Source organism: Haliotis rubra, unplaced genomic scaffold, assembly GCF_003918875.1.
Source record: "Haliotis rubra isolate DU_JTF1 unplaced genomic scaffold, ASM391887v1 Scf8, whole genome shotgun sequence".
In the NCBI taxonomy this organism is placed as follows: Eukaryota; Metazoa; Mollusca; class Gastropoda; order Lepetellida; family Haliotidae; genus Haliotis; species Haliotis rubra.
In genome coordinates this window covers 2,582,763-2,609,434 of record NW_025767523.1, presented here as the reverse complement: position 1 = coordinate 2,609,434, position 26,672 = coordinate 2,582,763, and the positions used below count along the sequence as shown (strand labels likewise).

The window sequence follows — 26,672 nt, the reverse complement described above, 5'->3', positions numbered from 1 at the left end:
ATCTATAATATCGCGTCTAAGATGGTTGTTTTGTTTCGTTTGTTTATTGTTTAACGCCGCACTCAACAATATTCCAGCGTCTAAGATGTATTTAAAAACATTTCCATTGCATATGGCATAGGCCTACTCCATAATGTTGCGTATCACTTGCTTGATATGGGAGCGTTCATAATTTATGGCTAGGGGTGGTGGTGATGATATTTATGGAGAAGCATATACAATGTGAATGACCCCAAAAAAAAAAAAAAAAAAAAAAATAAAAATTTATGTACAAAATAGGTGACCCCCCCCTTGCATGTCATGTACAAAATCAATGACCACCCTCCCCTTCCCATGATTTCTAAGCATAATTTTAAATAATTTTAAGTACAAAATTGCTGACACACTCCACACCCCCACACCCCAGTACGTGTGTACAAAATTGCTGACCCCCCTAGCTCCCCAGAACAAAATGGGTGACCCCCCTCTTAAAATCATCATCACCTCCCCTAGCCATAAATTATGAACGGTCCCTAACGGTGTTGACATCTACACCGGCATCCATAAAAACCGTTCTTGTTCATCATACCAGCTTCGAGATGCCATTCAAAGAAGAAATTGCATATGGCAGCAATAAATCTGTCTACTCATTAAGAGCGCTGCAGTAAAACACCTGTAGTGGTGCCACGCCGGTCAAACCTCATCCTCAGTAAATATATCTACATATCTAATAACATATTTACATAGATAATAGAAACCCGCATATAATTTACTCTCAAAACATTATGCATGCCGTATTCCCAGAGGGCTATGGTATATGACACGACGGAGCAATCGATCACAGGCTACAATGTGGATATACATACATGCGAGACACGACGTATATATACACGCATGTACTCCAAAGAATTGCCATTGACACGTGTACCGACGTACCGACAGCTGACGTGGAAATGGCCACGCTATGTATAAAACCGATGTTCGGGAACACTGTCTGCGAGAAACTTACATAAAATTGGAATTATTAACTATTGATGTGTCAGACGCGAGGGTGACATCGTATTGACCTGAGACGCCCATATAAACACTTTATTCTGTTTTGTCACCCTTTAAATTTATTTCTAAATCATATTTTCATTTTTGTGTTTGCGTATTTCTTGTGTAGTCTGTGCTTGTTAATAACCAAATAAAAAGCCAAACGATCGATGGTCTGTCGTAATTAATAAAATATTATAGATTGATCGTGTAAGAATGATAAAGGGACGGTGTCACCAATTACCAAGGTATTTTCTTTTCACCAAACAATTGTTGGTTGTTATATGTCATAAAAACTCTTTCTACGCACGAGGGCAAATGTAAAATTAATTAAGGCATAATGGCTTTGTCATCAGAATCTGCACATTCATTCATGATAATGCCAAAAGTGGATTGTCACAGCTCAATCATGTGAGACGCAAAATATTTTACATTTCATAAATAATTTTAAATATGTATTTAAAATATACTGAGACTACCTTAAATGTTTTTATTCGATCTTCCTTTCACAAGAAATTTCATGAATGCTGTGTTGACAATAACATCTATACAAATCCGAATGGAAGCGTTGTGCCACCACAGGAGGCCTATTGAGATACTTTGATATACAGGCCTGTATGTTCCTTGAAATGTCTGGAAACTATATTTGCTTAATGTGACAGCAAGGTTAGTTTCCGTCAGAATAATTATGCTTTGAGGAATTCCACGTGAACGATGCTGACTGTAAATGTTTTATAACGCGGTGACAACGTAAAAGAGTAAAATGTGGAACTTATGATTATGTCCCTTTCAATGTTCTGCCACGTAGAATAGATCTGCGCATGCGGCGGTTCTGCGACTTCCGGAAAACAGCCTGTTCGGCGAGATAGTGACAAAGCCAACGAAATGTTTCCTGTGTAGCGTATATATAATTCTTTACACCGAAGTGGCTGTTTTATACAGCATTTAAACTAGATGAATTGAAATTCCACCGGTTCATAACTAGATGAGTGTCTGATCAATGTGAGTGTAGAGTCTAATACTTGTGGTGAATCACGTAACATGGCGGATCCTCGACTCGCGTTTGGAACCAATTTCCAGCCAAATCGACCTCCTGGACCCCAAACTGTCTCAAATCCAGGATTTCCGACGAACCAACAACATGCAGGTACTGGATATATTAAGGAAATTGTGTGGTTCATTTGGAAAGGACTCGAAGAGTCCATCCGTTTGGCATGTTGACGTGACATGACTAGCCTAATTTTTCCACAGGACACCTGTCAAACATAATAATATTGCTGTTAGTGAGTATCTTATTAGGTAAGGTATGTGAAAAGAAGTCTATATAGACACTAAAACACAAGTTAATATCAGTGAGGTCATTATCCATATACTGTACTCAGTAATATCGACAGCATGATGATGAAACCTGATCCCATTTCATCTAACATTTAGTCACGACACGTTTCACGTTTGATTAAAATCATTTCAATATGGTCTAGGTATAGATACCTAGAAGAAGTGGTTAAAATCGAAATAAACTATGTTAACATGCAAGCCTTTAGTGGCACATCATGTACTTCACACACTAATCTTAAAGTGTAAAATGAATTCAGTAAACACAGTAGAAGCATTTTTTGTGAAACTATGTTGTGACTTGCTCTGGGAAATTAAGTTAGTTTTGGTGATTAGTGTTGAAGAGATGGGTAAGAGATGTAAATTTCAGGACATTACCCATTCTCTTAAAAATATCTGCAGTCCAAACTTTAAGAAACCGACAATAATTCTCAATATGGAATTATGCTTCACATCACGTTAGGTGTGATTTAGGGGAGCTTGTACTAGTACTATGACATTTGCAGAGTGCTAGTCCACTAACCATGTAGTAATATGTGTAGTATTGTACCCTACTCAGAAATATTTTAATGACATTGGGGATAGTAGTCCTAGCCCTTTAATGCCGAGTGCAAGGCAGGTAATCAACAAGTAACATCTTTTGGAAAGATGGATTGAACCACTGACCTGCCCCAAGGGCAGACACTTGATTATCACACAGTGCCCTTGTCCATGTCTTTTCAGCTAAATGAGATTTACAGAAAATATATTATTGTTAAATGTAGATTTTTAAGATCTTTTATATATTTCACAATGCTCATCAGTTTCTGCTATTATTTGCACCTGAATCATGTGAACTGAGATATTGATACGAATAAGCGGGAAAGAAGACTTACATATTCTTTATCATGTTCATGATGAGAATTGATATGTTGCACGATGACAGTAAGGAAAGTATGGTGTGAAATTCTGTAATAGATCACTGGTAAATAAAATCAAACAATACAGCTCTGTGACTCTTAAATTGTATATCATACTGTTGAAGTACTGTTGGGAAACCCTTGACAATTCCGGATAAGAATTGGCCCCTAACAGATTTTTGCTGTTCAAAATTTCCCACTAGACCACAGGACTAGTAAGTCCCCCACACCCACCCACCTGTATTCATATTAGCAGCTCAGTTCACATGGTCTAGGTGCAAATAATAGAAATAAAACATTTAGATTTTATAACTACCTTTAGTAAGTGAGTGAGTGGACAATAATTAGTGGTCCTGTTTGTACTTCACTGGTCCAAATTAACATTCGTAGATTTACTTAACTATCAATATACAATTCACTGGTAACCAGGACCACTTCAAACTTATCTCATTTAGTGGTCCTGATTAATTTTTACTAGCCAGGGACCACAGGACCAGCGTAAATTTTGCACACTGTAAGGGGGAACTTTGTGAATTGAGTGGGCAGAATCACTGCTCAATCAGTGACTTTGTTGATTGGGTGTCAATGTACCAAAGCAGTCTAGATCAGTGCTCACAAAATCAGTCTTTGGATAGTCGGGTTTATATTCCATCATTTTGCTAGCTGCTGGCATATAGCTGGAATATTGATGATTACGATGTCCATGTATGTGATGTAAGGATGGCTAGTCAGTAATGACAGACTTCATATATGTAACATTTTGATGGATTGTTTTTAGCAATTTGTTTTGCCTCCAAGTTTGTCACAATAACGATTGGTAAGGGACTTGACTGATTATGACTTGGTATAATGCAACTTGCTGTTACTACCTGATTGACCTGGCAGAAATATTACTTAATCAAATGGCTGTACAGGCACAGAAAGGAACAAAAAGACTTATTACCGATTTCACACAATATGCTGGAGTACTACTGCTGAATAAATCGTTTTTGATCGAAATGCAGTCTTAATATCTTAAGTCATTCTTAATTTAAGAGCTATTCCAGTAATTTATGACCCATAAAGATCCGGGTAAAATTGGTCTACAGCAACCCATGCTTGTCATAAAGAGGTGACTAACTGGTTCATGTGGTCTGACTTGCTGTCTTGGTTTACACACATTGTATCCCACATTGCGTAGAACGATGCTTAGGATGAACTGTTATTTACAGACCTCTCTCATATAGCCGAAATGTTGCTGAGTGTGGCATTATACAACAAACAAACAAAACAGTTTATGTTCATTTGTGCTATCGTAGCTCCACAATAGTATGAGGTAATCCACTCTGAATGGACACATCCCCTGGACCATCAAAGCTGTTAACATTCTTCGGATTGAAAATTTCTGTTAATCTCATATGCAACGTTTCCTTTTGAAATGATTTATTTAAATGCTATTTAAACATCATAATCAATTCCTTTTTCAGCTCCAGGTATGCCACCAAAAATGGGAATCCCCAAGGTCCACCCGGGCAGTTCAGTGGTGGACCCCGGCCTCCTCTGCCGCCAATGACAGGGGCTCCATCAGGACCACCGTTTTCAGGCATGCCTCCCCACTTACATGGCAACATGCCTCCACAAGGTGGTCCAAGACCTCCGGTTAATGGCTTTTCAAGCCCACCATCTATGCATCCCCCAGGAAGTGGTGTGACAAGGACTCCAGGACCACCTTCTGGAGTGATGGGTTCTCAACCTTCTTCTGTTGCTCCAGGAAATATTAATGTGCCATCCCAACAAATACCTGGACCTTTCAATCCTCACGTTTCACAAACAGGGCAAATGTTAAATGGACCATCAAACCAGACCACAGTCAATGGATATCCGTCTGTACAGGGTGGTCCTCCTCCATCTTCACAGGGTCAACAGTACACAGGTCCTCCTGTACAGCCTGGAGGACCTCCTATGGGAGGATCTGCACCCAATTTTAGACCTCCAGGGCCTCCAACCCATGGTGGTCCTCTGCAAGGCAAGGTCCTCCACCTGTGAGGCCACTGGGGCCCAGTCTGCCTCCTGTGTCTGCTGGTCAGGGTCCACCAACCATGCGACCCCTGGACCAGGTCAACCTCCTGTTGTGTCTGCAGGGCAAGGACCTCCAACCATTCGACCTCCAGGTCCAGGGCAACCACCAGGTCTAGGTCAACCTCCACCAACAGTATTGAGTTCTCAGGGGATGGGCCCACCTCTAAGGCCACCTGGCCCACCCCTTTCTCAGGGGCAGAACACAAGTAAGTATAATACCTCCATTCTACTATCCTTTTGGGCTGCTTTCATATCCCAGAGCTGATTTCCTTGGTGCTGTGGTGCAAGTCATATGTGTCACTGTATGAATATATCGCATTACACACATATAGGATATATTGTAATAATAAAATTAACATCTGATATACAAAGTATTTATGATTATTGCTGCACTAAATTCACTTACGTTCTGATACTTAATGCATGCAGGTGTGTCTTGCATAAATTAGAGCAAAAATAAAATTTTCGAAAAATCCCTAGTGCATCTGCATAGATACTGGTAGATTATATTGAAATTTGAGAGCACAATCAATTTTGTACTGGTGAAGCCCCTCATGCATAATAATTATCAGTCAGCTGAATCTGATGATCATCATCACACAGAGACGGCCTGCAGATGTAGATCATCCCTGCAATGTGGTGTTTACTGTTTGAATTTTGGTAATTAACTTCATACCAGAATGTTTAGTTATGTGCTTGGCTAGGCTATGTTAACATGGTTAAAAGTAGTTTCTAGTAAAAAATCTAAATGTAGTGACAGCTGCAGGCCATAAAGTGGAATCATTTTAATTGTTCTGAAATTGGCATTACTTCAGTTTTATCTATTTTCCACAATGTTGACATTCATAACAACAGCTGTTTATATTCCTGTGAGATTCTTTTTCCAAAATCACTTTAGAAATGTTAGTGTTTGGTTCTTTGGTGAAGAAAATGTTGCCTAACTCTCAATAAAAGTTGTCTTTTTATGTTTATTTCAATAATTTTCCTGTAATGGATTGCTAAAAATACCGATAATCATGGTAATGCTAGTTTTGCTGAGCTTGCTTGAGCAGAATGAAATTTCTTTAGTGTAATGGACTTGATATATCTAATGCCTTGATCGACTTCAGTACAAACTGTATTTGTCTTTAACACACAAGGCATTAGCATTGCAAGATGTGTGAAGATCCAAGTTATATTGATCAAGCTGCTTTGGATGAAATGTCAATCTTTTATGGGGCTTGCTCACCATGTTCTTTTAAGGGAACTCCACCTGTTCAATTTTGTATGGGATCTCTTTGGGATTTTATTATTTATAACATCCTTTGTATCTGGGATTGGGTTGGAAACTTATTTCACATCAGTTTTTCATGACTGTATTGGTTTGTGCCCACTCTGTATTGAAAATTGATATTAGACTGTAAAAATAAATTAGTTGTTTTTAAGTAACTATGTTAACAGTGTCAAATATGTTGTGCCAACATTTACTGTGCAAAGTTGTGTCTTGGGCATTGCTGAAACCTTTGATCATGTATTTGAAACTGTTATTTGTGCTGTAAAAAGTAACAGCTGTTTTAAAAATGTTAGGTGTGTAAATGGTGCCAGAATGAACAACCTAGATTCCGCCAGTAATCTTTCTGGGTTTGTCAGCACTATACCAATGCTTGTGGGTTTCATCCAAGTGATCAGTATCCAAGATCTGCATCACTTCCTGCTTTCCTGACCTGTGATGATCCAGGTTAGAAATGGTCTTTGGCAACCCAACCCATGCTTGTCGTGGGTCAGAGATTTGGTTGACATGACTATCCCAATTGCATAGATCAATGCGGGCGTGGGTAGCCTAGTAGTTAAAGCGTGGTCAAGACCCGGTTCAGACTCGCTGACTTGTTTGACATGTCATCGTATCCCAATTGCATAGATCAATGCTCATGCTGTTGGTCACTGGATTGGTCCAGACTCGATTATTTACTGACTGCTGCCATATAGCTGGAATATTGCTGAATGTGGTGTAAAACTAAACCCACTCACTCCTTCTTTCCTCCCACATCTGACACTTTGTGATGTTCTGGAATACTGTTCAAAGTGTTATTGTACCCAACTCACAAACTTAACTATGTAGAGTTATGTACCTTTGGCAGGACAGGAACCTATATTCATGGGTTTGAATCCCCAAATTTACCCTGATTATGTTTCTTGGTTTGCCGGCACCATACATTAGTTTAATGAGATAAATGGTTTAAATTGATAAACATCTGCAACCTACATCACTACCGACCAGCACACGGTGATGTGACTAAAATCCTGTTCCCAGTGGTGTTAAACCCATCTCACAAACTTGCAATGTTGAGATATTAATATGTGTAAATAATGTTACCTGAACTTGAGAATGGACAAGCTGTCTCTCTGCATTAATTTGTATCTGCTATTTTGGCCATAACTGTAATTACAAACTGACTTGCAACAGACAATGTCAAAAATGGTCACCTTTATTGATTGTTGGCTAATACTAAACAGTCTATCAAAGAGGTTATTTAAGCATGTTAAACAAGCATACACCCCTTAGGCCAGACTGTTTTTATTTTATGGTTGACAGAATTCTTCAATTAGCTTGGTAGATCAAAACTGGGACAGATTGGAGGTATTTAATTGTTGTTAATTGCCACAAAATCTGTGGTGTTCTAGTTGAATAACATTGTTCTATAAATAGCTCACTCTGGAACAGCCGATCAAGTGATCAACATTACCTGGATTTATCCAGAATTTCAAATTAAATGCCTTAGACTGGCTATTTGTGCAAAGACATTATTTAGCTCAAATTATGCTTTGAACATGATGAAATACAGGGCACCTCTTCAAGTCCATGACATTGGTAATTTCTATATTACCAAAGTTATGGAATTGGCATCCCAATTTGGGAGTATTTGCTGATAGTTGTTAGGAGACTTGGGGACTTTGAACTGGCCTAGATAAATATCTACTCCATGAGTACTAGTCTATCCAAATGGGATGGACACAGTGATATACAGTCAAGCCTGATCACTTGTAATTCCTTAACACAATCACAGGTTGCTGGGGACCTATATTCTCACCTTCATTCCTGCTGGGTTCAGTTTATGTGGGGAGCTGTTATGGGAAAATGTAAACATTATGCATGATGGAAATATTGTTCACTTTTTCCAGTTTGGTACGAAACAGTGGTAATTTTTAAAGTGCAGAGCATTAAATATTTTCTTATTGACACAAATTCAATTGTCCTCAAGGGTGCAGTGTATGAAGATAATTTTTTGTACCCTCATCTGTGAGAAAAAGGCTGCAGAATGGCTTAAAGTAGTGTATCACCATAAAACAAGTTGTTGTACTTGTATACAATGCATTTGATAGGTTATTATGCAGTATAGTGAAAACCTCAAACAGCATTAATCATATAATGGTAAATTTGGATTATGTTGTGTTTTACATCTTAATATATTTCAAATCTGCACAGATATATCGGCTAGTTCAATAAACTGATTCTGTATTCTATTTTTATGGGTGTAGTTGGGCAAACGATATGTGAACTATTTCCTTATGTTTTATGTTTGTGGCTTTTGAAGTACATGTAGAACCTAATGATGCTAATGTTAACTGCGTGATATAAACTAACATTGCATGTCGTAGGTCGACCTAATGAATTGCCCGTCCCCTACCATGGCCACGGCCAGTACTCGCACCAAGTTGGCACCACTATGAACCTGACTCCTGGACTCACCCCCGGCTCAGGTAACCACGGCATCGGTAATACCACATCCCTCGCTCCACTATCCCTCCTTGCTTGCATGGAATCGGTTATTGTCACATCAGTTGCACTTGTTTTCATTATGCATCTTTCATTGCCTTGCTGTTCTGAACTTCTCTGAATCTTTCATTATATTTTTGTTTCTAATGTTGTTTTTCTATTCTGCTTCATGTGTATACCAAATTTTACTGTTTCAGAATTTTGTGAATTTAGCTTTTGATAGCATGAAAGTCTTGACATGTTGGATGTTCTTGAAATGTTGAATGTTCTTGAGATGTTTGTCTTGCGTCTTAACTACATTGATTATCTTGATACTCAGATTTCTGTTTTTGAGTTAAGTTGGATGTGCTATGTTTTAGTTTGGTTGAATATTTGATGTATTCTGTTCGATGTTAATTGGTGTTATTTATGTTGTTGGATCTTAAGTTTCTTTGTTATGTACAGGATGAAGGTCTTCTGTTCTTTTCAAAACATAATGAAAATGTTACAGATTTATGTGGTCTCTGATTAATACTTCCATTGATGATCTGGTTTGATGGATCTATCTTCAATAATGATTAATACACAAGACTCAGGACACCTAAAAATAGTAACAGCTGCTAAGACTGTAAATGTCTTTTCAGATTCATATTCTCATAAAATGTATTTTCAAAGAAGGTTCCGATGTATTCAGAGGTAGATTACAGAACCAGGGATGTAAACAATATAACTGTTCATGATATTTGGTAATTTGCGTTCATGTGCGGTTGTCATGAGCAGTGAAAAATCAGCGTAGGCTTGATAGAATTCTATGCACACATGCTACGTATTAGTCACAGCATGGAGCAGTACATATACAACTCAGAATTTGCTAAGGACTACACATATGACTAAAGATGACTATTTTTGTCCTTAACTAATTTAGAGTAGTATATGTCATCTGCGATTTCTACATACTCCTTCACTACCCGTGAAGGTCTGGGTTAGAATATTGATCTTCAGTAACCCATGCTTGTTGTAACTAACGGGATCGCTTGGTCAGGCTCGCTGACTTGGTTGACACATGTCATCAGTTCCCAATTGCGCAGATCGATGCTCATGCCATTGATCACTGGGTTGTGTGGTCCAGACTCGATTATTTACAGACCGCCACCATATAGCTGGAATATTGCTGAGTGTGGCATAAAAATAAACTCACTCACTCACATACTCCTTCTTCAGTCTTATATTTTTGGACTGATGTATTAGAAGACCAGTGAGAAGAGTACTTAGTGTGGGACCAGCCAGCAGATAATACTACTAGCTGTTGTCATGGCTGGTCATGGTGGACAGTGGCGTGACATGGTACTTACATGATTACTGTCACTACTTATCTTTATTTATCAAAATTGTCATTCTTACAGATTACACCATTGTACTTTGGTAGCTGATTTTATTGCTTTTCTTGGCAGAACCAGCTTCTCAGAAATCGTCTCGAGCACCATCACCGATTGCAAACCAGATTTATGATGACATGGAAGGACAGTTTGCTCCATCACCTCAAGGTCAGGGTCATCACCTTAAACATACATGTTAACAGTATTATAGAAGAGGTAGAAAGTGGATGATTTTTTGTATTATCATTGGAATATGTTTTCAGGTGTCATGCTTTTTGGACGACAGTTTTTACACTCGCAATAACAAACCAGTTGTGTGACACAGACATTGTAAATACTTGGAAGATCATTCTGTTTAGATAAAGTTGTCTTGTAATAAATTAGTGACATGTTTTACAGTTGTTTGTGTTATAATCAAGACAACAACAGATGTCCTTAAGTGTAGTGATGTTCCGATGATCGAAAACAATCGAAAATCGATCGAAAGAAGGATTAAAAATGATTATCGATTGTAAAAAACATATAGCAACCTTGAATGAAGTAAACTAACCATCAAATTTGACGAATATTCACGAATAAACATGCGCTCAACAGCGTAAAGCTATGCACATTGTAAAATTTTAACCACTTTTATTGTTTAATTACAATTCCAGTGTCTTTCTTGCATGCGTGCATTTCATTGCATGACAGCATTAGTTCTTAAAAAACACATTAATTAGAAAAAAAATGTGGAAAAACCCTTAAAATTGGTGATTACATTAAAAATGTATATTTTTCGATTATAATTGATAATCGTTCACCGCAATCCTCCGATAATCGATAGTGGATTTGGTTTCCAATTCTCAACACTACTTTACTGCCCCCAAACCCATAATACAATGATAATCACCTTGTTGAAAGGATAGCATTTCGAGTAGATGTATAATGATGTATCAAACTATGAAACTGTTGAAATTGTTTGTTGTACAATAGAACTCTATCATCAAGGATTCACAAATGCCAGTGGCATGGTTGAAAGCATGCATAACAATAGATAGGTTTATAGTTGCAATTCGTTAGGGGCCATTCATAATTTATGGCTAGGGGGGTGATGATGATTTTTATGGAGAAGCATGTACAATGTGAATGACGCCCCCTAAACTTTATGTACAAAATAAGTGACCCCCTGTGCATGTCATGTACAAAATCTGCGACCCCCCTCCCCTTCCCATAATTTCAAAGTATAATTTTAAACATAATTTTATGTACAAAATTGCTGCCTCCCCGATGCGTGTGTACAAAATTACTGCCCATCTCCCCAGGGCAAAATGGGTGACCCCCTTAAAATCATCAAACCCACCCACCCCTAGCCATAAATTATGAACGGTCCCTGACGAAGCCTACATATATTGTGCAAATTCCAAACCTGCCTGTGCATTAAGCATATTATCAAAGAATTTGTAGAATTTAGTTTATTATTTCTATAGAGTGGAAATAACACCAGTAGTATCCTCCAGATTTGGACCCTGTGAACTATATCATGCTACATCCGTACTCTAAATATATTACGCGCAGAATTAAAGAAAAGATTCCATGTTTTATTCTTGTATCTTTATATGGCAAATATATACCTGATGATAAGGTGTCCCATGCTCCATAGTGGTGGAATTATGTTTGATCTGTTATTAAAAGTTACATCTACCAATATGTGAATATTAATTGTGTATAAAATCTACTGAAACTTTGCTAAAAGTCAGGTCGGCATTTAGGCAGTCTCAGAATGTATTGGGCACAGACTGATGTTATCATTATTTGGTACTGAGAAAACACAAAATAGTTTTGCTATGGAGTTTGTTTTGATGAGATGTTGTTGGTCCAGTTTGTTTTTCGTAGAATCATCCTGTTGGTTTTTAATGAATCTCTAACTCGCTGCTTGTTACAGGCATGACCCCTGTGTCCTCACCCCAAGGCACAGCTGCCCCACCGTCACAAGATATGAGTCGGACCACAGGGATCACTGGCAGGAGGCAGTACCCTCAAATGGTAGGTAGGGGGAAACAGAATGACATGTCAGTAGTTCCCTCGGATATTGTGAATGGCGTGATTGTAAATTGTCAGTCAGGAATGTCGGTATCGATGTGCATTCTTGCTTAAGACTGTGAATCCATGAAGGTACGGGTTAGAATTAATGTTAACCAACCTATGCTTGTCGTAAAAGGCACTAGCAAGATCAGGTGGTCAGTTTTGATGACTTTGTTGCTAATTGTGTGGATTGATGCTCATGATGTTGATCACTGGATTGTCAAGTCCAAACTCTAGTATTTACAGACCGAGTCGTATAGCTAGGATACTGCAGAGTGTGGTGTAAAACTACAAACAAATAAAAACGTTGCTTAAGACTACTGTGGTTAGATCGACCCTGTGGTGATTCATAGATAGAATTGTTCCAGTAACCTGTTTTTGGTGTGTGGAGAATCTTCTTGGATGACTTGGTCAGACTGGGTATCATTGATGATTGGGTATCATTATAACCAAGCAGTGTGGATCAATGAATTGTTTAGTCGAGAACCAATCATTTACAGACAGCGATGACATAATTTGTATATTAATGTGTGTTAGGGCATGAGCCAGGAGCTGAAACTTGACATATTGGTACCACTCAGAGGGACCAAAAGTTTTAGTGTTTTTTATATTCCTTTATGTCTCAGTATGATGGACATATCAATTTGGTAGCTCAGACTCAGAATGAGGCTAAATCCAAGATGGCCGACAAAAACCCCCTAATTTACAGAAAATGTCAATTCCAAGCTTTAATCATGACTAAAGTTCAGCAAATAGGTTGGAAATGAAATAAGGGAGGGAAATTGGTGCTAACATGATGAAAAAGATTTAATTAATATCAAGTTTTGTTACTTAATACCTTTAAATCATATTTTTTCCTGGTTTTGTAAGAGTCAAAATTGTACTTTAAAAGAGCGTTTTCAAAAACTTGTCATTTAATTCATTCTGATGACAGCTTTTTAATTTCAAAGAGTGAGAGCAACTTCAAGTTCCTTAATTTGTGTAGTGATAGTCACTGTTCCACATTATAAACATCAGCTTCATCAGTGTCACTCTTCAGCATGTCATGGTCCTCACATACCATGTTGTCACAAGTCTGGTCCCGACACAGTGCATTTCAGTTCATTGGTAAGGCACTGACAACTTGGCAGTTTACAGAAATTGCAAGAAATGAACTCAAGAAAAGCAACTGGAGCAAGAGGTCCTGTCATCCAGAAAATTCTACGTGACCATTTTCTTCCATCAATCCATGACTCTGTTGCCTGTGTAGTTGGATACTCAGCTTCCAGACATTTGCACCATATTGCAGCTTGATAGCTTGCTCTGGGGACGGGCATAGATAAACAATCAAAGCAGGGTGGCAATTGTCATTATGCAATTGACCCTTCTCTCACTTCAAATAAGTGGTAGCGCAATTGATTGACATCCCTTATGGAAGAACCTGAGGCATACAGGTGGCATGTGAATGCTTGAAGTGAGTCGATCAAACCTGGTGGCACAGCCCACTCATTCCCAAGTTGTTGGAAAGTCTCTTGATCTTGATATGCCTTGCTGTTGACAAAAAGTTTCAATGCATTGACCCTCTGCCTCCAAAAGAACTGACAGTAGCACATACAGTGTATGCGTGTAGTCCAGGAAGGGCCTTGCAAACGCTTTGACCAATCGCCACAGCAACTTTCTTAATATCAATGAATCTTTGGCGATATTTTGTACCAGCTTTGATGTAATATTGGTTGCCATGTCACTGCTCTTTGTGATAATAATAATGTGATTTAATCAAGTGCTGAAGCTTTATGATGGTGATGTAAAGAATTGAGATACAGAAGAAATACTGTGTTGTGAAACCAAACTCATTTGTTCACTCATTCCTCTCTTGTAGCCCTCCAACTCCATGCCACCTCCACAGGGGCAGCAAGGCTACCAGGGACCACCCCAAGGATACCAACCAACTGGAACACCAGGATACCAGCCAACTGGTGCACCAGGATACCAGCCTGGTACTGCACCAGGGTACCAGCCAACCAGCACGCAAGGGTACCAGCCAACCAGCACGCAAGGATACCAGCCAACCAGCACACAAGGATACCAGCCTAGCAGTACCCAAGGGTATCAACAAGGTTACCAGCCTGGAGGTGCACCACCACAATACCAGGCACCCCCTGTGTCGCAAGGCTATCAGGGACCACCCCAACCAGGCTACGGTCAGATGCCTGGGGGACAGCCTGCTCCTGGTCCAATGTCAGGTCCAGCAGGGGGATACCAGCCTGGGGGTGGGAGTACCAGCCCAAATGACATACTGTCAAACTTCTCAAATATGGGCGTAGCTGTAAGTAGCATTTAGTCTTTTATATTATTTTTATTTGTTTTGCAAAATATTTTTGAACTTTATTCTAAGCTGGTACCAATGGAGGATACTTTGAGATCATGGTTGACCTTGGCATTTTAGGTCACATGATTCACTGTCCATATGCTTCTCTTAGGCCTCTCAGGACCTGATAATAGTGGCTTTGAATCTCAGATTCATGATGATAATGATTGTTTGAAAAATCTTAGAAGTTTCAGATAAAATTGATCTTTTGATAAATGTATAAGATGTGAATCACTTCAGGATTTCCTCCCACATAATACTGACACTGTTAGGTGTTAAACATGGAGGTCTTATTGTGAAACAAGGGATGACTCGCATGTCGTCATGCTTTGTATTAGGCCAGTGAACCGTTTTGTCCCACTTCACAGCAGCATACTGCTGATTTATCAGAGCATCAATGTCAGAGCCTATCTGGTGGGAAGTCATGATCAGTAGGCAGCAAACATTATCTATTAGGATGTTGATTTCAAATAAATTGCACTCTCAATATTATCCAAAGTATGTGCACGATAAGGCATGATAAACATGAACAGGTAAGATAATGGAAACCACGGTGGCTGAATGGGTTAGGCGTCTGACTTTGTGTGCTGGCCATTAGGTTCCTGACTCTGAGGTTGTGGGTTCAAATTCTGGATGATGACTCAACCCAACAAAAGTACTAGAATCTGTACTTTACTGAGAAAGTATAATCCAAAATGTAACATATGCTACATCTGGAAATATGGTATGTTCATCTCCGGAATGCTGTATAGGGGAAATTTCTGAAACAGCAGCTTTTTTGTGTTCCCAGGATTCCCAGCGCTTTCTGAACCTGATGCAGGAACGCCGCCTGATCCCAACAGATGGTCTTGAGACGGTAAAGCCTGGCTTTCAACATGATTTCAAGAAGGTCAACTGTAACCCAGAGTAAGTAATATCATAAATTTAAGTCAAGATCAACAGAACTTTAAGAAGCCAAGAGTGATATCATAACATTTGTGCTTTGGATAAAAAACAAGCTTCAGTTATTCTTAGTTTAGATCTTTTACTCTGTAAGCAGCCATATTTTCTTGTTCCAGCATATTTCGATGTACTCTGAACGCCATACCACAGACATCATCATTACTGAATAAAGCACGATTACCCCTAGGCATCCTAATTCATCCTTTTAAAGATTTGTCGGTAAGTAATATTCTGTCTCATCTCACTCTCTGCTTTTCCATCCTAATGCCTTTAAGGATACACTGAGAGCAGACAGTTGTCCTAGAAGTCATTGTTTGCCTCCTCCAGAGCTTTGATGAAAGGATGTGGAATAATAGAGACCCTTTTTGTGCCCTCAGTAAATGTTAATTATGTGAACTTGTGAAATAGTTCAATGTGGCCAGCACGTTCAATTCGCTGATGTTGACATGACAAAAATGAGTGGAATAGGTTTTCTTTTTTCCAAGTTAAGGTCACACTAGAAATCTTTAGCGACCATGATGAGTAAGGTTATCATGTGTTGGTACTGACCTCATCTACATCGTCTAGATTTGCTTAATCACTTCTGAAAACCTAAAAGTCCCTTTTTGATACATTTTTGCCTGCTGATACATTTAGCTTCATTGAAAACAAGTGTTAAAATGAACAGACCCTTCTTATTCATATGAGGGGCGGTTGGGTAGCCTAATGGTTAAAGCGTTGGCTCGTCACGCCGAAGACCCGGGTTCGAATCCCCACATGGGTACAATGTGTGAAGCCCATTTCTGGTGTCCCCAGCTGTGATGTTGCTGGAATATTGCTAAAAGCGGCGTAAAACCAAACTCAGTCAGTCAGTCTTATTCATATAAACATGTGTTGATATTCATTATAATTTCTAAACATTTTATTTGAAAATTCGTCAGTTCTTGTTCGTCAAAACAGGGTCCTTATTGTTCCTTGTCCTTCCAATGTTCTTCTGTTGCATGTTGTGACTTGTTGTTTCCTGTAGAATGTGATATTCCACAATACTCTACCACTGTTATTGTATAATTATTTGTCTGTCTCTGATGATGGCATGAATATTAATTATTAACCATGTCCCTTTTTGTAGTACATCTGTCACCAAAATCATAAAAATAGTGGAATAAACATTATGAAAGAAAACTGCCAGTAACCATGGTAATTAGATATTTGATGTCATTGTCGTGATCAGTAAGGCTTAAATAGTGGCTGTAGTACATGTCTGTAGTAAGTCAGTTAATTGATCAAATCCATTGTAAGGTCTTCTTGAATAATTAATGTATAAATAATGTTTGGGAATGTTTGGAAATCTAAGGCTGCGTTTTCATTACTATTTGTGAGGTCAGTTTGTATGGATGGTGCGGGTTGGACAAAGTTCATGGGCAAGTAGGGCTAATTTGGATGCATGAATTAAACACAACTTCATTCATTACCTGAATATGTATAAGCATGTTGTTATTACACAACATATGTGTTCAAAGATGATAAAGGAATAGCGATTATTCAGATCTGTGTGGTACTATGTTGATGATGGATGAGTTAAATGAGTTCATTTCTCACACTGATTCACATTATGTCAGCAAGATGCAGAGCAACATGATTTTGTCAGGTACTTGGTTGATTACAAATCCTTGAATCTCATTAATCACCAACAGTTTCAAAGGTATTGTACAATGTAATGACTAACTAGCAAATGTAGGTGAACCTGGGGTTGTATCTGTAGGTAAGCCCAGCATTGTATGAGTGGGTAATCCCAGCATTGTACCCATAGGTAAGCCTGGTGTTGTATCCGTATGTAAGCCCCGCATTGTATCTATAGGTAGACCCACCATTGTATCTATTGGTAAACCCGGCGTTGTATCCATAGGTAAGCCCCACATTGTATCTATAGGTAAACCCATTTTTTGAATGTATAGGTAAACCCGGCGATGTAGCTATGGGTAAGCCCAGCCTTGTATCTATAGGTAAGCCCAGCATTGTATCAATAGGTAAGCCCGGCATTGTATCTATAGGTAAGCCCGGCTTTGTATCCGTAGGTAAGCACAGCATTGTACCCGTAGGTAAACCCAGCATTGTATCCGTAGGTAAGCCTGGTGTTGTCTGTGTAGGTGTTCCCAGTGTTGTATCTGTAGGTAAGCCCAGATGTTGTATCTAGGTAAGCCCAGATGTTGTATCTAGGTAAGCCAGATGTTGTATGCTTGTGTGACAGTTCCTCCTTGTATTCCAGGAGGACGAGGAGGATGGTGTAAGTAGTTTGTCTCCTTCTCCTGCCCTCATGTATCATTCATCCATTGTCTCACATAGGCAGGGCGCAGGACAAGCACCCAGATACTCTGTACACTGAAACCTTGTTTGTCCAGACCTTGTTCAATCTGGAAATGGAACTTCCTTGACCATTCTGTCATAGTTTGGAAGTTATCACTAACAATATTACAGCTATTCCTCTGTCTCTACATTTGTTTATGTGGACTGTATCACGAGGGAATAATTGTCTGGATTAACAAGGTTTCCATGTACTGATTTCCCAATACCATGCATGCCTAAACCACTGTTTAGGGTAAGCATGGTAAGTAGAATAATTTTGCATTAAAACTTCATTTTGGTACTTTAATGTTACTTTTTAAAGCATGTTAAATGCATATTCTCATTGTCCCAAAAATATGATGAATGGTGAATGATAAAAGACATATTGCAGTTGTTGGAAGAAACAAACCATTATGTTGTCATACTGGGTTGAGGGTTACCATGGTTACAAATGTATTTGCAGTGTTGTGTTGTCTCTGGTGCTGGGGTTCAACTAAATACACGCACTGTAATTCGTAATAAGCTTTATTTATATATTTTGAGAAAATAGGCCATTCACCTCTACATATCAGTCTGATTCTATAGGACTTTGTGGAACAAGAGCTCCTTGTTTTTAATGGTGTGCTTATAGGCTAGTTTAATAATAAACTGGAAAAAATAGTTAGGGGTATATGTAAATTTTGAAATTTGATCTATTTATTCATTGACACACTGATGAAATATCAATCATAAAAATATCAATATCCCTAACTTATTTTGTCCAGTATATAATTGATTTCATCTTGTCACTGTATTGATATGACATTTATTTACCTGTGACACAGATATAATATATTGGATATGTGCTCAATCCTCTTGCCAAGTCCTATTGCTCAAGGGCGGTAGGGTAGCCTAGTGGTTAAAGCGTTTGCTGGTCACGCTGAAGACATGGGTTCGATTCTCCCCCACATGGGTACAATGTGTGAAGCCCATCCTCCGCTGTGATACTGCTGGAATATTGCTAAAAGCGGCATAAAACCATACTCACTCACCTATTTCTCAAGGGTTGCTCATATATTTGCTCTGGTACATACGCAGTCTGTAAAGATAAACATTGAAAGCAGACTTTTGATGGACTGGTGACATCATGGGATAGAAAGTGGCACCAGCCCACTGACCCAAGTCAGCCTGCCTTATTAGGCTAAAACTGAAGTGCCCCAATGGCAGGCCATTCGAGGCATTTTGAGTGATAATTATGTAATCTTGTGTTCATAATTAACATTGATCGTCCTAAGAGGGTCCAAATGAATAACGGGTCTGACTTGCTGACTTGGCATATTGTGTTTATGTACCCAGAATGCATTGATAGTTGATTGTTGCCCACAAAATTAGTGACCTAATTGTCTTGTCTGCAGGTTTTCATATAAATGTTATAATTTTAATTAAGCATGAATGTCAAGAGTCCTCACATGACCTTAGATTAAACAACTAAAGCAGAAAACTAAAGGATCCAGGACCTCTTGTCACTATTGACAATGATATGATAATCCTGGGCCTAGATTTTCGAAGCTCTCTTAGCGCTAAGATAGTTGTAAGTTAATGTTAATAAATGGCACTTACGACTATCTTAGCGCTAAGAAAGCTTCGAAAATCTAGGTCCTGCATGGTAACCAATGGTTTTCGTTACTTTCTACTGCTGTTGTCATTTCAGATAAGGTAGTGTATCTCAAGATGAATGATTTGCATGTATGTTGTCATGTTACTCAGTCTTACAACACCAACAACTAGGTCAAACAACAACATATTTACCTGATTGGTTTGAAATTAAGTATAAAATTTGGAGCCCTTAAACTGTGAGGAATTCCACATGAAAGTCAAAGGGTGTTATTCGATAACCCTGATGTTACATAGAGTGTGTGAGTCCCTAAATGTTATCTCTCCAAAGAATCCACCGACCCAATGCTCTCTTAAGTTTAAAGACTGTTCAAAAGTAAAGGTTTTGGAGGTCTTTAGATCTAGATGACAATCCCAGGTAATTCAGTAACCAAGGGCCCATCTTTACTAATATGGGTAATATGGAATCATTTCACGTAGTTTTAAAATTTTTAATCACTGCTAACCAAACTTTATATGATTAATAAATTCAGAATCCAATATTGATTTAGTCCATTATGTTTGTCTACCATGACATGTAAACATTTGAAAAGGTTAAACAAATAATTGTCATCAGATGTTTCTAACTGTCTGAAGCCTACCATCTGGCGTCAGTTGGTATGCATATCTCAAGCATGGAAAGTGTGATCAATAATTCGTTGAATGCTTCTACATACAAATGCCTAATATCTCTTCTCACATGCCTTTTGATCTTGCTTATAACATCTGTGATTGTATTTTGTCAGCTTGTAATTGTAGTAATATCTACATAGCATGCCAGAAGGTTTTGAATTATGTATGCAGGTATTCTGTGATTGATACGGCACATCCTTGAATATCCATTGTGTTATATTTCTAATATTCTATTATGATGAACACCCTGGTGCAATGACCCTTTGGTTGCATGGCTAATGGAACATCTGTTCATTCAGCGTTCACTCAAAACCAAGTTTGGAAGATCCATGAAGATCTGGTTTAGAAGTGGTCTTCAGCAACCCATGCTTGTCATAAGAGATGACAGATGGGATCAGCTAACTTGGTTGGTGCATGTCATCATATCCCAAGTGCGTAGACTGATGCTCATGCTGTTGATCACTGGATTGTCTGGACCAGACTTGATTATTCACAGACTGCTGACATGTAGCTGGAATGATGTTAAGAGCAGCATCAAACAGCATAAACACAACAAACAGTTTTTATCACAGCTTTGCCTGGCCACCCAATTGTAGTGGTCATCATGAACTGTTGTGTGTTTCAAGGGACTCATAAGTGTGTTTTAGGCATTGTAGTGCTGTAGGGGGTCAGTATTGTCCAAAGGATTAATGATGTGGATAGAGCACCTGTCTGGAGAGCTGAATCTCTATAGTGTGATCCTTTGTCGAATCACACAAAAATATGTTGACAGATGGTACTTATTATTAACGCTGCCTTGTGCTTGGCATTAACAGATAACAGCAAGGACTGATTACTTACTTGGAGTCAATACACTGTGTCTGTGGGGGGTAGCCCTGTTAAGAGCAGCTGGAGTCATCAATGCCTGCTGATATACTTCGGCTGTACACACCGATTTTAACTTCTTAGTCTTGTCGACAACAACTTACACGATGTGTCACACTTGGGCAAAGCTTTAAAACCAGCATTTGTCTGTAATTGTAAGTACACTGGCAGCCTGGCACGTGCAGTTTACTGTATAAATGCAATAGTTTTGAATGTGACATTTAACCCCATTTAACCTAAGCTTAAATTTATTGCCACATAAACAAAAACAAAAACTTTGCTGGCAATAATTACAATTCATTTATTATAGTTAAAATTATCATGGTCTGAAATTAAATTGAACTCGTGTGTATGGTTATATTTTGTCTGCCCCTCTTAGTCAATTTTCTAAAAGCGCTGTGATATTGGTTGAATATTGCTTAAAGTGAAATAAAACCAAACTCACTCACTCAATTTTCTGAACACCCAAGGTACCTAATAGTGTAATACCCTGGATACATGAGGATGAGACTGGCATGGCAGGATTTGTTTCCAAGCCTGTGTTGGTTGTGTCTTCTAGTCTTGTTGTAACACAAGGCTAAATTAATGTAAATATGGGTTAAATTCCTCATGTTATACCTTTCCATTGGCAACTGATGATGGTGGATGTGATCAAAGAGTCATGTTCCATTCTTCCCACACATTGCCTGCCATGGTGGTGATGTATTTGCATATATAAATGTAGAGAGTGAGTGAGTGTAATTAATGCTGGAACAGCTTGAGGTTGTTGTAATGAGTTCGGTTTTCTTGAACTGCGTTGCAGATATGAGAGTTGGTAGATAACAGTCACTGACAAACATAACATTAATCTATTCTAGTTATTTATGTTGATATATGAATTTAGAATTGGAATTTCTTTTGTCATTCTCACATTTAAAATGGAGTTTTGTAAAGAGGTGTACCAGTTTGTTGAAAGAATGAAATGGAGTATTTTTTCTATATTTGCTCACCTTGTCAGTCAGTGTAAGCTTGTTTTAAGGATTTCAGCCTTTTTCCATCATCTCTATCCCTTCATATAACTTCTGCCATATACTCTTGTCTTTTTTTAAAAGTCTTGGCATAGATTTCAACTTATGTTTGCACATTTGTTTCTTAGTTGGAAAATGAAGGGTTTTCCTTTTGAAAAATTCAAAATGGCTACTGAATGGTCAATGCAGTCAAATGTAGTCTGAAAATTCGATACTGACATGTCATAATTTTTTTCTGAAAATATACCACATTTTGTTTGATTTTTCCTGATGATTAATCAAACACAGAATATCACAGATGCAACATTGATATCTTGATCAAGAAAATATTCATAGGATTGGAAGTGTGAATATTACAATTTCCATGATAATGATCCATGGTTGCTCAGCAAAGTTTCCTTTGCTCTGTAGTTTTACAACACTGGTAAATATATGTGAATTGCTTTCCTCCAACTGTTAGCTTTCTTCCATTGTATGTTATCAATGTATATCTGAAATAGTTCCTTTAATGCCCAAACTCATCGCCATGACTTCAGGTAAAACTGACAGACTACCTAACCACGAGGACGAAGTTCCAGGTTAGAATTGACCCTAGCAACCCATGTCATAAGAGGCCTCATTAGAGGCAGCTCTGTATCGAGTAGTCAGGCTCGCTGACACGGTTGACTAATGTCACTGTAGTCCAATTGTAAAGATTGATGCTCATGTAGTCAATCACTAGATTGACTGGTCCAGACTTGATTATTTACAGATTGCCATCATATAGCTGGAATATTGCAGCGAGTGGTGTCGCACAACAAACAAAACAAAACAGACAATCCTATAATCCCCATGTTCTTAAGTGCCCAACACTTGTGGCTTGGGAGCATGTGCGTCCAAGCCATCTGAAGGCTGTAATTCACTGTGCTGCTTCACTTGGGCACACAAGAAACTGGGGCAGTGGGGTAGCCTAGTGGTGAAAGTGTTTGCCCATCACGACAAAGGCCCGGGTTCGATTCCCCACATGGGTACAACGAGTGAAGCCTATTTCTGGTGTCACCCACTGTGATATTGCTGGAATATTGTTAAAAGCGCCGTAAAACGCAACTCACTCACAAGAAACCTGTGATTGTGTGTTCGAACCCATGTTTTTCCTATTATGTTTCTAGCTTTGTCAACATCATACCTATCCTCAATGGTTTTACCAAAGAGGATATCTGAGACCTGCATCACTTCAGGTTTTCCACCCACAATATGCTAATATTACTGGAATTTTGTTTCTCATATACTCAAAATTTTGTGATTTACAACATTAAATATGCAACCTTAAGTTACGAAAGTAAGTGCATGCAGTTGCCATTATCTCTGATAATATTGCATCAAGGGTACATTAACAAACAGATGTTTGAATAATTACTGTGAGTTCTGATGATGGCTGATTCTCTTTGAAAAAACACCCTGCACAATGGAATAAATTAAGGTTGTAAATGTAAGCATGATAAGCTTAAAGTGATTTTTTTTCTGAGAAAGTAAAAAAATGTATATGTCAGCATGTTTAGTTAAAAAGGATGTGATAGATCCTTTGCATGCATATATCAGTGTGATGGTGAGTGGGCACAACAGGTTTCAGTTCTGTTAGAGTGATCTCCTAATGCACGGACATGATGCAGATGGCTGCAGTTGTATGACAAACAAGGTCACTTTTCATCAGGGTTTTCATAATAAAAGTCTAAGATAATCAAATATCACCTGAGCCTGAATATACTCAGGAAAGTTTAAATGTGTGGTAGTCCAGAGAACTAGTACAATTTGTGGGTTTTGAGCCCCTGTTAAATTTGTTTCTTGGATAATGTTCAATCCTTACGATTGAACTCTAACAGACATAGATTTGGTTTGGTTGTTGTTTACCGCCCCACTCAACAATATTCCTGCTATACGTCAGCGGTCTGTAATTAATCAAGTCTGGACCAGACAATCCAGTGATCAACATACGTCGGCAGTCTGTAATTAATCAAGTCTGGACCAGACAATCCAGTGATCAACATTGAACAGAGAGAGAGGGCTATGTTATTGTACTGCAAGATGTTCCAAGTTGCCTTTTAGTTTGAACCCAACAGGGCTGGATGAATTAAGGTGATATTCCTGGTTGTATAAGTCATGGAAGAACAGTGTAATTCCATTGTTTATTTTAGCATTGGCTCATGCAAACTAGACTGAAAACCAGCTATGGTGGCAAATGACTACACAGAATTTATCATTACAGAATTGAGACCTAATACTGTAGATAATCAAAAATGGCCATGATAAGTTATTCAGTATTCATTGGCATTCGTCGGATTACTTATTCTGATTATTTATGCCTGTCATTGGCTGTCAACAGCTGTCATGTCTTTCGCCCATTTCAAAGTTCAAAGTCACTGTCAATGTCATTCACAAAGCGTTGTGGAGTGAATTGCAGTGTGTGTGGAATTTGGATTGGATTCAAAGTGGATGTCATTTGATCCTGGAAAATGTCTGGACGTTTTACTGGGCAGAAATACTTTTAAAAAAGACCTGAAAATGTTTGGTTCTAAGTTCCGAATTTTGAGAAAAAAGATGTGCCATTTCAGCATGAAGAAATTCAAATGATATTAATGAGAATGATAAAGCATGTGTCTTTATGGATAACACCATCTTGTATAGAGCAATGTTTCGGTGTAGATTCTCCAAGTTAAAAGTGCTAAAGAAGAATTGTCGCTCTGTGCTATAAACCAGAAGGTGTTATCACCAACTTGTAGAATGCCTATCAAACGATATTAATTTGGTATTAAGTCTGATCAAAATTCATTAGCAGAACAGAACAGTTTAATTTGTCTTTTTGCATCCATATGCTGCCATGCTATTTAGTCGTATATAAATATTTGTAATTCTTTTTGCACAACAATGATTGATGGAGTATGTTCCTTATTTTGATTAATAGTTCCTTTTAGATACAGAATTATTCATTCGTGAAATAATATACATATTTATATCATACAGTAACCTCGAATAATTGATTGTGTGACTATTTGAGTGTTTCTTTTACAGTAGATTGATAGGGAATGAAACAATTAATGACTTGTGAACTTCAACTTGCTATTATCTAGGTCGTGGGACATACCCCTAAGTTAAAATAAATTTATAGGGTTCATAACTTAATCTTTAATTTTTCTCTTATGTTACTTACCGTGAAGAATTTTCTTTGCTGTCCTTTATTGTTGTCAAATACCGTGGGGAAAAAATACCAGAATTGTAGTTGACTGGAACTGCGCACATATGATACTGATGTATTGGTGATAACTGTTACGCGGCAATGACTGTTCGCTAGCCAGTATAGACACATGGTTATGCATGAGTGACAACTGTTTTGTATTCAGGGTTCCCCAAGACATTTGATTTTGGGAGTCACCATGACTCGTCTCAGATTTTTATTAAGGCTTCAGAGGCACATATTTGATTACACGGGTATGCAGATAGTCATACATCGCGAAAACTATGACAGAGTTTTGGCTTCTTACTGACATTTTCATTGCTACTGGTGCCTTAATTGGCATTATCATGATTTTCTAAGTATGATGTCTGTGAATTTTTTCAGTTTCTTTGTAATACCAAAACTGACTACAACCCTGACTGTTTTTTGTCAGACAACACGACCGACAACTGCGCCAGAAATGGATTAGGATAGCCTTTCAATTACACTGCCCCTCTAGGTAGCAATGAGCTGATTGGTTGAACTATCTTACGTCTGTGTCTATAATTAGCCAGAATGGAATTTTCTGATCACAGCCACCGAGATCTAACTTTCATTTTCACAGAAATGTTTTCACCAATTGAAAGAACACATTAACAGTTGATAAGTATTTACATATTTCTAAACTTGCAAGTATTTAGTTGCATCAACTTTTATTTAATTTTTTTGCATATTTCAAAACCTGATTATTGCGTCAAACATGCGTGATTTACACATTGTGGCGAACCCTGTGTACAAGCTGATCATATGCAGAGTAAAAAATAAGCATGGAAATGCAGAAAACAAGTTTTATCAGAAAATTATCAGAAAATTCTCCTCACTCATTTCTTATTGCACAAATTATGTGTGTCTCGAACACAAGAACCAGTCCTCTGTGCCCTTCCGCCAGAAAACATGCAGTCTGTCATATATACAGTGTAACATATTGGTACATCATAGCCTGTTAATATTTAGCAGTATTTCCTTTCATGAACATGTGGCACAGCCTTTCAAATGGTTATTATTTTTAGACTTGTCTAGACAAGTCGCTAGTCGAATGAGACAATACTATTTACTATGTTCACGTGTTCTGTCAGTTTTATTCAGATCAAATTTGTAGCATTAAAGCATTGAGAACTTGTTTGGAATTACAGACCTCAAGTGAGGACTACCACATTGGATATAAGCATCTTCAGCACAATTCATTAGACTTGAACTTGCTG

At 38.3% G+C, this 26,672-nt stretch overlaps 1 protein-coding gene across 4 annotated transcripts in view; it reads left to right on the top strand.

Annotated features, from left to right (window-relative positions):
• The first annotated feature begins 1,844 nt into the window (after positions 1-1,844).
• Positions 1,845-26,672, top strand: part of LOC124261398 (protein transport protein Sec24A-like) — a 44,002-nt gene continuing 19,174 nt past the window's right edge. The window contains exons 1-9 of one of the 4 annotated variants that reach the window (XM_046695709.1): positions 1,845-2,161; positions 4,715-5,512; positions 8,943-9,044; positions 10,491-10,583; positions 12,337-12,437; positions 14,335-14,781; positions 15,614-15,729; positions 15,882-15,984; positions 18,011-18,028. In XM_046695709.1, the coding sequence (XP_046551665.1) occupies positions 5,074-5,512; positions 8,943-9,044; positions 10,491-10,583; positions 12,337-12,437; positions 14,335-14,781; positions 15,614-15,729; positions 15,882-15,984; positions 18,011-18,028 (1,419 nt within the window). In that variant the 5' untranslated portion in view covers positions 1,845-2,161; positions 4,715-5,073. Of the gene's footprint in view, positions 2,162-4,714; positions 5,513-8,942; positions 9,060-10,490; positions 10,584-12,336; positions 12,438-14,334; positions 14,782-15,613; positions 15,730-15,881; positions 15,985-18,010; positions 18,029-26,672 lie in introns of all 4 variants that reach the window. The other 3 variants (XM_046695708.1, XM_046695711.1, XM_046695710.1) reach the window with 3 other exon arrangements.